We start from the raw sequence: 13,177 nt of genomic DNA, 5'->3' as shown, positions 1-13,177 counted from the left end.
GAGTAATAGTGAATGAGTGCGCTACAGGGTCTTTTTTTCGAAGCAGTCTTGTGGGGACGTTGTCAGCGTTGGTACGTGCTCGGTATCATGCAGTATAGGTGGATGCGTACTTGGTTTTTTACCAAGGATTTTTTCTTCTTTAGATTTCTCGAGTCGAAATGATACCCTAAAAGTGAAGCCAGACCACCGTCATCAAAGGAGGGCACAATAAAAGAATAACCTCCAGGGAAGAAACAGAAGCGCTTTCCTCACGAGCTTAAGATGGCTAATTTAGACCTACAGATACCGGCGGACGTAATAGTGTGGCGGTTTTTAGGATGAAGCCTGGGCGTCCTGCAAAATTTTATTAGAGGTCGTCCTCAACACTCAGCCGAACGTAATACTTTCGTCGGAAAGAAGTATCTCTTAGTTTCTAATATGCCTAAAAGTTTCATTACAAGATCGAAGAAAGCTCATGACTGAGCGCTCTGCATCCGACAAGGTTTATTTCATAGGGCAAGTAGGGGCGAGCACTGGCTTCATCTCTGCCGGTGAGACGCTGCGGGAGCTTTGACTCCAGGTTGCACCATGATGAGATACTTTGTCAAAAATACGAGTATGGGCGCGTGTAGACACAGTGAGTGGTGGAGAAAGACCAGCCGTCAGCGACCGGAACCTTCCAAGTCCCTGGTCCCGAAACATCACCCGCTTGCGGTTGCCCCTTGTATAGTACGTCGAAAACTGCGAGTTGACACCAAGTTTGGTTCATAAAATTCTTGTCAAAACATGATACTAAAAATCTCGTTAAGAAATCCGACGTTGAAGTCAACAGCGAATTCTGTTCTGAGAAGAGGCCAAAAATGTCCATATAGAGACGAGTGTATGCGACTGACTTGTTTCTGAGGGAATATGAATGCTGTCAGGACTGTTCCTGTCAGGACAGTTCCAATTTTTTTATTGTAGGGGTAGGTTAAATTATATATTATTGCAATAGCGATTATATGGACGCTGCACAGGTCCATATAAAAACTGATATGCACTGATATGAATGAACGGGCGCCGTCAGGGTGTACGTTTCAGTGATGTTCCATATAAAGCTCAAGGGCGATAACATCGCTGCGGGCCGTATGCTGCATGTGCGAGTGCAAGCGTGCGAGGGTGAGCCGACGATGGTGAACCATCTTGGCGCGCGCAAGGAAGGAAAGCGGGGAGGAAGCGCGGCGTCTACCGTCGTGCAGAAGGCTACGGGGGGAGAGGAGGGAGGATGGGGGCGTTCTTCCCTCCAGCGTTTTGACAGCGAGTGTGCGCGGTCATCGAGTGAGGTGCGTTCATGTTTGCTCGTGCGCGCGTGACACCATGCTTGCTATTTAATTTCTAAGTGAATGTTTACATGCTTATGCGGTCGATAAAACTAATATATTTACTTTGTATAGCTGTCTAGTAATTTGCTATCACAATCAATGCTTCGGCTTAAGGCCGTAACTGTAGCCTTTTCATGTCGCGAGAAGCCAGAATAACAATTCAGCTCACTGGTGCGAGAAAGAAACTTTGGAAGTACTGCACACCATGATGAAATATAATATTGCGCACATTGTATGACTCGCTGTCATTTTTGCACTCAGTGTGACACTGACGCAAGTTTATATATAAATTGTGTCAATGACGCGCACTAAACGTTCAATAAAAATTGACTCTTGCCTTATGGGCACTTTATCGCCAGCGAAAATAAAAAGCCTTTCTTTCTAAATTTTAATTTGCTCAGCGCTGTCATCTCCGGTTTTCAAACAACTGCGTTCAATTGGTTAGCCTCGTGACGTTTGTGTACCCTTTTGCTGAGTACATGCTTTTAGAATGCAAATAAGGAAGCAAGCTCCACAGAAACTTTACTTGTCCCCTAACTACCCGTTGACCACAAACTTTCCCAGTCATAAGACTGCATTGCGGCGAATGCGACCCATTTTATCAATAGTATACCTCACGTGCCAGTTTGTGCCAAGTGAACGGTTGTATTTCAAACTTGGATATCTTATAACGGTGTCAGAAAACGAAAAGAACATTCTTCGCTTTAGTGAATGTTCCTGCTCGTTGAGGATTTAAAGAAAAATTGTATTGTTGACATTTTCCTGTGCAGCTGCCACGCAGAAGTTAACAACGAGGAGTCCATTGGCGATTTCTTACGTCTCCTTGGACTCACATGGCCGACGCGCTCTCACTCAAGCGCCTTCGAGGTATGGCGAACGATTAGGCAGCACTTGGAATGTCCGTCTGTCGCTTAATGCGCCATCATGCCGGGAAAGGCAGACATGACTTTGCCTGATACCCGATTCGGCCATTGTGTACATCTTTTCGTTGTCCGCACCAACTCTATAACCTTACCGATGAGTTTCAGCGGCACAAAGTTCATGACGCACGAGAGCTCGATTCACTTGATACCAAGATGTGGTATTCACTATGATTCGCTCATGAAATTTCGTCCTGCAGTGGACATGAAAATAGGCTCATGATGATGATTCACGATGATACGACACGGGTTCGAAGAACAGCTTCCAGATAAAAATGAAGACGTGCTGTTTTCGGAGCACTTGTTTTGCTTACGCCTTTTACAGCGAAGCGTTTATTGGTGTTTTTGGCTATGACCTTTCGCTTCAGGGCAAGAGGTCGTGGGTTTAATTCTCAGCCGTGTCTGCCCAAGTGACATGGTGACTGAATACTTCCGTACGAATGGGTCCTGACGAGGTCCGACGTCCCAAAGTAATACAGGGACCGAGTTTGTCCCTCGGCTATTCTTTCCCTTCATCATACGAGGGTGACGCCGGGGGGGGGGGGGGGGGTGTATTATGTAGTGCCATCCTAGTGGACATTGTCATTTTGTCTGCTGCTAAGGTTATGAGTGATGAGCTTGGGTACGCGTCAGAAGGAGACAGGTGCCCCCAGCCAATCAGCACTTCAGCAGCAGACGAAATGGGCACGTCCACTAGGTGGATACATACAGAATGCCTCCCCCCCCCCCTGGTTTGTAGAAAGTGCGTAACGCTTCTGGCTTTTACGCCTAACGCAAGTGCCATAGGCCCGCGTCGGGATGTTAACTTTTGCTACTTACGGTATCTTCCGGGACCAGTGTCCTCATTGATCGTAGTTTTGTAGAACTTTCAGCGGCAGATGTATACCACCTAAGGTATGATATGTGTACAATGTACGGTTTATTGCATGCGAACATGGAAACAAACAAGCACATGTACCTGTGAGCATGAACATTCGGACCACAGGCTCACTGAAAAAAAAAAACCTAGTTTATTCTTTATCAAGACGCACAAACTCAAACTGACAAGTGTGCGGCAAATCTCGCAAAGACAAGTTTAGACTACCTCAATTTAGTTACATTCGTGAAATGAAAGAATGTAACACGAAGCTACTAAGGATTCCTGGACCAGGACAAATTTTAAGCGAAGCTTTATAGGCTCACAAGTTTCAGCAGTGGTGGTCGTGTCACGCCGAAAAGTGGGCCGATCCTGGCGATAGTGCAGAAAGGGTCCAAGCTCTATGGCACATACCAGGGACAAGAAGAAAGAGAAAGAGAGAGGGGAGAGAAAGAGAAAGAAAGAGACAGAAAGAAAGAAAGATAAAAGGAAAAAGAGTAATAAAGACAGAGAGAAAGAGGACGAAAGAGAGAAAGAAAGAGAGAGAGAGAAAGAAAATCACCAGCCCTTCCTCTATTGAGAAAATGGGGGTAAGCAAAGGTTCTCGTGTGTGTACTTGACCTACTCATTTCCCTTCCCTTTCCTACTACGTTTCGTTCCCTTTCATTCAAGTTTTCCTTCAGTTGCGTAGTACGTTTCCTTCCCTCGATGCATACATTTAATAAACGTTTGTTTTATTACCGTGACATGTCGTGAACTTTACGTTATGCTGACGAAGGTCAGATACGCACACGACAAGCTTCGCTTACCCCCATTTTCTCGGATGGTGAATTTTTTTCCCTCCACTGCGAAGTATTCTTTCTGAGAAACCCGTACGGGTTTCCGCTGTAGCCTTCGTACGACATTCGGATGGATGACGATTTCTCCATTTCATGAACCGATTTGCCAAAGTTAAACCCATCGGCGGAGAAGAAAATTTTCTTTACTGAAGAATGCATGCTCCGTATAATATTTGGCAGGGGCGTGCGTATACCTGTAAGAGGTAATAAAATAAATGATGCTACTTCACAGGCGCTTCTACGATGCTGCTTGTGGCGAGCGAAATCGCTGCATGTTCTCAAAGTCCCATGCAACGCTTAAAAAGGAGGCAGGTGCAATGCAAGAATGCTCGTCATGTACTGAGTTTACGTATATGAATTCGAAGGGGTTCAAAATTATGCGGAGCACTTCATTTCGTCATTGCTAATATCATGCATGTACAATTAGTTAAGTGAAAGGTGTATAAGGTTTAGGCGAATTAAGTATATTAAATTACACAGTACGATGTGCGCACAGGCAGCATCGGGATACCACATTACGCTCAACAAAAATGTCACAGTTTCACCCTAAGGGCGAAGCAATGAATGCGATAGCAACACAGCAATGTCATACGAAGTAAGGTGAGCGGCTTTGGTAGCAATATGAATTGTAGTAAACATGAGCTGATTAAGTAAGCAGGTGTGCTGCGGCGTAAGTAGACCGACATGAAGAGAGACTCGATGACCACGAGAAGGCGCCTGTGAAACGGTGGTGTTGATGAGACGCGCTTCCCGTGGGCAGCGCGTGCGAAGGGACACACCTGTAGCGCTGCACTGCCGATCCGGGCAGCATTGCATGTGTAGCGTGCGTTGGAAAATGTGGCCCGACTATTACTAACTGAATGAACAAGCGTGGTGTGAGCGCGCACAAGCAAACATGAATAGATCACACTGAATGACTGCAGACAACGACTGTCGAAACGCTGGCAGCAAGAGCATACGCTGCAGCGGGCGAAGGTACGTGCGGTCTATCGCTTCAACGGAAACTGAGGGGCGAATGCACAGCGCATACAAAGGTCAGATCCGTGTGGAGATAAGAGACGGTGTGGGCGAACGACGAGCGCGGTTGTTAGCAGAGTAGAAGTGCGCCCCCCCCCCCCTCGCTCCCTCCGGCGCTCCCTTCCCGCTTCCTTGCTTGCGCGTGGGAGATTGAGTGGGAAGTTCCCCTTGCGCGTGGTTGCAAGATAGGCCTTTGGTGCCGCAGCGCAGCGTCGCCCCGCCTCCCTCCCTCCCATACCCCACGGCCTTTCGCGAGACGGTAGCGTTTGCTTTCCGCCGTGCCTTCGCTCTCCGTGATAGCGCGCGTCCCCCGCACGCTTCCGCTCGGGCATACGGCGCGCGGCGATGATTTTATCTATACGGAACCTCACGGCGACGGCGATGGCAGAAATCCGGTTGAAGTGTCCATATAACTGCTCCATATAAACGCCAGATTGTCCATATAAACGCCAGATCATCGCAACAAAACACGTCACATCTCTCAAGCCCTATCTGCCGTGGGTGGGGACTGAGTGCATGAGATTGCCCGCACAGGCCGCGTTCCGAAGAGATGGGACAGAATGCATAATATGCTCCCGAACCGTGCTTTGGGTACCCACTAAAGAACCCCAGTGGTGAAAATGTATTCCAGAGCCCACCAATACGGCATCCCTCATAGCGACATGCTCACAGTCCACCCGGACTTTGCTTCGTGGCCGCCCCCAGCGCCGTCATCTTGCTGAACAGCTAAAACACAGGAAGCACTCGCATAACACGTCGTCTTATGCATAGGAAGATATGTAGTACATATGTGCCGGTATTCAGCCCTATTCTCTACGGGATTAGGCAATCAAACAACAAATGGCACTTAAATATTCACACTGCATCAAATACAGGCCTTCAAGCGCATAGCTCCCTTGTTAAGCGACGCATTCTATGCTTCCTTTCCCTGGTTTGACGCGTATGCTTGCTTACTCGCATCGTAAAGTGGGCTGATCCCCACCAGATAGCACAGCAACAAAGAGAGCCAACCCAGGAGACAACGTCATAGTAATGTACGGTGATCCTCAAGATAGTGCAATGAACGGTTGCGTGGGTCAAGTGAGAAGGCTTTCTGCGCCTTCCCGTCTTCTCGAGAGGCACAATCCCTGGCTGCGAAACGAAGTGCAAATTATGACCAGTTGTACAGCACTTACCCGCTTCATGAAAGCTTATCTCCTTATAGATTCCGGTATGTGCGTTGGATATCCATACTTTTTACAATGCCGGATTTGGTTTCACAGGTTAGTTCGAATATTTGAGCTGTGGTGAACGGTCGATTGGAATGTTTCGCTCTACTGCAGGTTCTGGACATTATGGCGGCCGCGTCGCTGGATTACGGCTTCTCGCTTGTCTGGACATTCACGATTGGCCGGCATCCACTTAGGCCTCGACGCAGCGTGCTTTATGTGGTACAGGACATAGGGCTATTTCTATGGAACGCAGTGACCTCGGAACTGGCGAAGGCAGGCAGGCTTCGGTACTTTCTGCGCCTCTGTGCTGAACGTATCGGTGCCACCGGGCAGTCCTACGACCCTATGATCCAGGACGTCATCAGCACGCACATGTAAGTCGTTGCAGCGTCCGAATTTCTTCTTCTCAAATGGTAGTTCTAAAGGACTATTGAGCATTCTTCCGCAAGGACTTTCGAACGCTGTGGATGACGTCCAGCTATAGTTGCTCAATCAGTAACTCACTCGATGCTTTCACTGTCGCCGACGCTTAGGAGCCGAAATCATTTGGCGGAATACAGGCGCGCAGGGCGGTATTGCGTCATGATAAGCCTATTTTGTTTATTCCATGCGGGACGAGCCGACAACTTCGGCACAGGCACCTTCCGCAGGTATTCCGCTCGCAGGCAACAAAAAACCCGCGCAGTGTCTTCCGTCTGTAGAAACAGTGCTTGGGGGGCACTGGTGTAAAACTAGTGATTCTCACATCAATTGGCAGGGAATCAGAGTAAGACTTCGTACCAAACTTCCCTCAAAATGTCGCATCTTCTCGCAGAGCTGCGATCGTGATGACCCGACCTTTGCACCCGCCTATACGATGTAATCGCGAGACAATCGTGAAGTAGGGGTCGACGCCGCTCCCACGGAAGTCGTCGGACGTCGACTCCTTGTATAAGTTAGCTGGATCTGTGTGACCGTGAGATTGGGCTTCTTGCAGCGATTGTGGTTTCAGGTGAATATCGCCTATTGCCAGCGGTTTGATAAACACCGGTAAGTTTCGCAGACGAGTTCTACTATGAATGCGACGTCGAGTTGGCTTAATATATGCACTAGACCACTTCGGAAAGCTGAAGCACCCTCGCGCTGGAATTCTGTGTGTGTCATCAGTTTCGTGACCCGGCGTCCAGTCATAACAATACATTCAAGCAACAGTGCATGAAAGACAGCAAACGGAACAACATATAATAGAGGCATCGTTCTAATAACTAAGTAAATTTTATTGCTCAAGAACCGGTAGTGTATAGACAGAGCCTGTCAATCTATACAGCCATTGCACTAAGCAGAAGCTCAAGCAATGAAACATGTGTTATGGGCATCTCTAGAATGTCATCGCCTATCACAGTGCCATGGACCGATTATCTATACCCACGCAGGAATTGCAGTTAATTAGATGAAAACTAACAGAGCTCATACAGTTGCCTTGTATCCCTAAAATTTATTCATTTTCTAAAATTTCGCATTTTGTTTTGTCCGAGATTCGGCTCACGATGGTTGTGTTTTCGTAAATTGACACGCAACCACAATCCCAGCAGGGAACCGCCAAATGTCCATATACGGAGCATTATACGTTATGATTATATGCTCTGGAACACTGGACAGTACAGGACAATGGAATAAACTGTGTTCCTTGCAGTTCACTAACATAGGGCACTGCTGTCTTGCACATTTTGGTTCAACTTCAGCCTCAGAATTAACCTGCCGGCATAAATTCATCAGAGTTTGCTGTGGGGCTAGCTGCTACATGAAGTTTTAGAATAAACAAGTTTTGTTCCAAAACGGCATAATCATGTTAACCGATTCGGCGCGTAAAAGGAAAACCCCGCTCGCGCCCTTCTACCATTATATTTAGATTATATCAGAGCTATATTGACGTTGCATACACGGAATAACGGAGAATCCTTCTTTCTTGTCTTTCTTTGTTGGCTGTGAGAATAAAGTTGCCGTTACTGGAGACTCCTGCCAAGTAAACATGGTGATACTTGGAAAAACGCCACAAATGTGGGCTGTGGCGATATCACGGGAACCGCACCCAGACCTCAGACGTCTGATTGTTTCTTATCAGTGCTACCAAACGAGCACGACATCGCCCGTGGCGGCTGCCCATGGACCTCGCGCATTCGTCGTCTGGTATCCAATATCGACTAAAGTAGCTTTAACAGCTATTGCCCTAGCATACAACTTGTTTATTGGCGCTCTGGTTATTATAGCGACATAGCCATACGCAGCGAGAGTGTGGTGGGTAGGCGTGGTCAGGAGCATGCGACGTATAGTGCTGACGTTGAAAGGCGCCATTGATGCTACATATGACTGCATAAGTGTGGCCTGCTCACTGTAAAATTACATTTAACGGGGCAGTAACGCAGCATTATGATACCATGTTTTTTTTCTTAGTTCAAACATTTTTTATAAAGAAGCCATAAACATGCGCCTGTTCACGGGGATTACCTGTAGAGGTGGAAATTAATTGCATGACAGATTGCAATATCAGGGTAGCTTATTATTAGGACTGGTTAACTATCTGTTTAAATATTCACTTCAGGGCGCACGTTCAAGTTGTGAAATTGACGCCGAGCAGTAGTGAGGTCATGCCTGCCTAGCAGGAATTTTAAAGCTAGCGCAACTAACAAACATGGGCGTCCCCCAACCTCCTCTAAATCATCCAATCGCGTTGCAGTTGAACAGGGCTACCGTGGCAATATTGGAAAACTACCAAATGAAACGTTATTGCACTTTCTAGCAGATTTTGCTGACGGATATATCAAATGCATACTGCTGACCTTAGAAGTCATTTAGGGGTTATTTACCTTGGGTACCTGAACGCTATGATTACTCATTCGGGTAATCTCAGCCTTTTGCATAATTCCCCCTGAAAAGTTGGAACAGAGCAATATTTCAGAGGCAATTAAAAAGGTTCGAAATAATATAAAAAGTGCTGATATGCAGGTCATTTATACAGCGAGAATCGCCTGAATTGCAAGGCCCTTCGTGGGTTAGTGCATTCTCAATGTTCTTGCTATGCCGTGATTATCAAGTAAATGCAAAGTGCCTTGCCATTCATTTAACGATTGCAAGCACACTCGCATGTCAAGGTCATTTACGTGTCAAGGGTCAAGCCTACATTTTTGTCCACTACAGGACGAAGGCATCTCGATCCCTGCGATCTCCAATTACCCCTGTCTTGCGCTAGCCGATTCCAACTTGCGCCTGCAAATTTCCCAACTTCATCACCGCATCTTGTTTTCTGCCGTCCTCTAGTGCGCTTCCCTTCTCTTAGTATCCATTCTGGAACTCTAATGGTCCACCCGTTATCCATCCTACGCATTACATGGCCTACCCAGCTACATTTTTTCCTCTTGATGTCAACTAGAATGTCGGCTATGCCAGTTTGCTCTCTGATCCACACCGCTCTTATCCCGTCTCTTAAAGTTAGGCCTAACATTTTTAGTTCCATCGCCATTTGTGCGGTCCTTAACTTGTTCTCGAGCTTCTTCGCTAACCTCCAAGTTTCTGACCCATATGCTAGCACCGGTAGAATGCAATGATTGTACAATTTTCTTTTCAACGACAGTGGTAATCTCCCAGTCAGGATTTCGCAAAGCCTGCCGTATGCACTCCAACCCAATTTTATTCATCTCTAAATTTCTGTCTCATGATCAGGTTCCCCTGTGAATAACTGACTAGATAAACGAACTCCGTTACAGTCTCTAGCGGTTGACTGGCGATCCTGAATTCTTGTTCCCTTACCAGGCTATTAAACATTGCCTTCTGCATTATATTCAACCCCATTCTTACACTTTCTCGGTTAAGGTCCTCAATCATTTGTTGTAATTCATCCCCTTTGTTGCTGAATAGGACAGCGTCATCTGCAAACCGAAGGTTGCTGAGATATTCGCCATTGATCGTCACTCCTAAGCCTTCCCAGTCCAAGAGCTTGAATACTGCTTCTAAGCATGCAGTGAATAGCAATGGAGAGATTGGGTCTCCTTGCCTGACCTTTTTCCTGATAGGTAACTTTCTACTCTTGTGAAGAACAAAGGTAGCTGTGGAATCTTTGTAGATATTTGCCAAGATATTCACGTATGCCTCCTGTTCTCCTTGATTACGCAATGCCTCTGACAGCTGGTATCTCTACTGAATCAAATGCCTTTTTATAATCTAAGAAAGCCATATAGAGAGCTTGATTGAACTCCGCAGGTTTCTCGATTACCTGATTGATGACATGGATATGATCCATCGTAGAATATCCCTTCCTGAAGCAAGCCTGTTTCTCGGCTGGCTTAAGTGTGGGCCTGATTGTATTAGAAATTATCTTGGTGAATATTTTATACAATTCTTAAAGCAAAGCTTATGGGTCTATAATTCTGCAATTGTTTAACGTCACCATTTTTTTATTAGTATAATGTTGGCGTTCTTCCAGCTCTCTGGTACACTTGAAGTCGTGAGGCATTGGTTATAAAGGGCCGCAAGCTTTTCAAGCATTATATATCCTCCATCGTTGATTAAATCGACTGTAATTCCGTCTTCTCCAGCCTCTTTACCCCTGGTCATGTCTTGCAAGGCCCTTCTAACTTCATCGCTAGTTATAGAAGGAGCATCTGTATCCTGTTCATCGCTACTTCGAATGAAAGTAGTTTGGCTGCTGTGGAAACTGTACAGGTTAGTATAGAATTTTTCCGCTGCCTTTACTATGTCATCGAAATTGCTGATGATATTACCCTGCTTATGTTTCAGTGCATGCATCTTGCCTTGTCCTATGCAAAGTTTTCTTCTCAGTGATTTCATGCTGCGTCTATAATTTACGGCTTCCTCAACCTTTTCCACGTTTTAATTTCGAATATCGCTTACTTTCTTCATGTTTATCAGTTTTGACAGTTCAGCTAATTCTATCTGGTTTCTAAAGTTTGACACTTTCATGTTTTGCCGTTTCTTTATTAGGTCCTTTGTTATTTGGGAGAACTTACCTACTGGTTGCCTTGGTACCTTACCTCCCACTTCAATCGCTGCATCTGAGATCAGCCTAGTTACGGTTTCATTCGTTACCTCTATGTTGTCTTCATCTTCCTGTTTGCATATTTGTTTGCGAGCTCCAGCATGAATTGGTCTGCTTTTACCCTTACTGCGTCTAGGTTGGCCTGTTTCTTCTTGACTAATTATATTCTTTCTCTCTTCAAATTGAGAGAAATCATAGACCTCACTAACTTATTGTCACTGAACTTTACCTTACCTAACACTTCTACATCCTGCATTATGCTGGAATCTGCAGAGAGTATGAAATCAATTTCATTCCTTCTTTCTCCATTAAGGCTTTTCCAGGTCCACTTCCTGTTGCTGTGCTTCCCGAAGAAGGTATTCATTATTAGGAGCCTATTCTTTTCCGCGAATTCTACCAACATCTCTCCTCTAGTGTTCCTAGAATCGATGCCGTAATTGCCAATTGCTTGCTCACCAGCCTGCTTTCCCCCCGCTTTTGCATTCCCCATGTTTCACCGGTAAGACCATATTTATTAAGTGTCTTGGCTACGAAGACGTCCGGTACTGATACTTATGGCCTCACATCCCCATACCAAAAAGTGAGCCTTTTGCACCACGACCGATGCCGTGACATGTAGTTTTCTATTTCAGAGTTTGCATGTGACAAAAGCATCTGTCTACGCATGTGGTGCTCTACACTATAGGCATGTGCTTTCACAATCGCGCAGGAAATCAATCTACGCGTGGCAAATCAGAAGTTTTCAGTCAATGATGTATATATTCACAACGGAATAGACAATTTATGGGTGTTCACTTCTTGTTTTGTTTCATAAAGCCATTCCAGATAAGGCGAATAATCGCATCGCTCCCCCGAAGATAATTTATATATTTGAGTCGTATGCGGGCCAAAAACGTATCTCATCCGACGAATTCTGGTGTTCAATGCCCGACGTCACCGCTGTCAACAAGATAGTATATCGTAGTCCTCACACCTACCTTCAGCCCCATCGTCTCTTATTGCAGGGCGATAATGGAGATACTGAGCAGCGACTATGAGGCCAGCTACAGACCCGAGTACATGAACTACAGTGACGCAGACTTGAGAAGGGCCGTGAATCGGCATCTGCCTGACCAATCCCAAGTGTGGGCACGCGACGTTCTGGTGTGTTTGCAGCTCGAGCAGTTCTCCGGCTTCCGCGATGAGTTGCGCAGCCCGGAGAAAGCCGCTAGCTTAAAGCTCTACATAGGTGCCTACCTGGTCTGGAAGATGATGACCTTCGCGTCGCGACATTTAACGCGCACTATGATGGAAGAAATGGGCAGGGTTTCCCGTATGAACCGGTACATGAGGGCGCAGTGCACGGACCTGATCAACACTGCCTTGCCCCTGTCTGTCTGGAAGTTACAGCAGGACAAGATTGAGAACGCCTCGCGACTTGCCATCTTCGACATCTACGCCCGCGTGCTGCGAGCGTTCGTGGACGTAGTCGCCGGCTACGACAGCAATATTGCCTCCAGTATAGAAGAATATGCACACACGCTATCCCTCGGTGCTTTCAACTTGACCATCAAGCAAGAGCAGCTGGAGGCGCTGTACGTGTTCGTACCTCAGCTAGCGATTGAAAAGCTGCGGTCATTTCTAGATCTCTACACCACGGTGATGGTCTCTACACTAACGGCACTGAAAGATTCCGTCAACGTCCACAGCGAGAACCTCGTGTATGTTCCGCACCTGGAAACCAGTCCCGCCTACCGTCTTCTAGTGGCACGTGAGATAGCGATCCCACCGTATGCGTTATTGTGGCCCGTGTTCCACCACGAATATCCTGCGGCAGTGAACATGGGGCTGCTGGGAACATTGATCGCTCGAGGTCTGGTGGACATGGTGTATTACATGTTCTTCCAGGTAAGCACACTGCTTTGTATATTGATTTAAACTGACAAATTGCAACACTACATTGTCCGCGCTTGGTGTGCGGACGTT

General features: G+C 46.5%; 1 protein-coding gene across 2 annotated transcripts in view; it reads left to right on the top strand.

Moving 5' to 3' along the window:
• Positions 1-13,177, top strand: part of LOC119440334 (uncharacterized) — an 88,972-nt gene that overhangs the window by 66,139 nt on the left and 9,656 nt on the right. The window contains exon 1 of one of the 2 annotated variants that reach the window (XM_037705253.2): positions 12,223-13,099. The exons of the other annotated variant lie outside the window; for it this stretch is intronic. Coding sequence (XP_037561181.2) covers positions 12,224-13,099 — 876 coding nt within the window. The 5' untranslated portion in view covers position 12,223. Of the gene's footprint in view, positions 1-12,222; positions 13,100-13,177 lie in introns of those variants that run through there. 2 annotated transcript variants of the gene reach the window in all.

Source organism: Dermacentor silvarum, chromosome 2 (assembly GCF_013339745.2).
Source record: "Dermacentor silvarum isolate Dsil-2018 chromosome 2, BIME_Dsil_1.4, whole genome shotgun sequence".
Classification (NCBI taxonomy): Eukaryota; Metazoa; Arthropoda; class Arachnida; order Ixodida; family Ixodidae; genus Dermacentor; species Dermacentor silvarum.
Note: the sequence above shows the minus strand (reverse complement) of the source record. Positions and strands in the feature narration are given on the sequence as shown.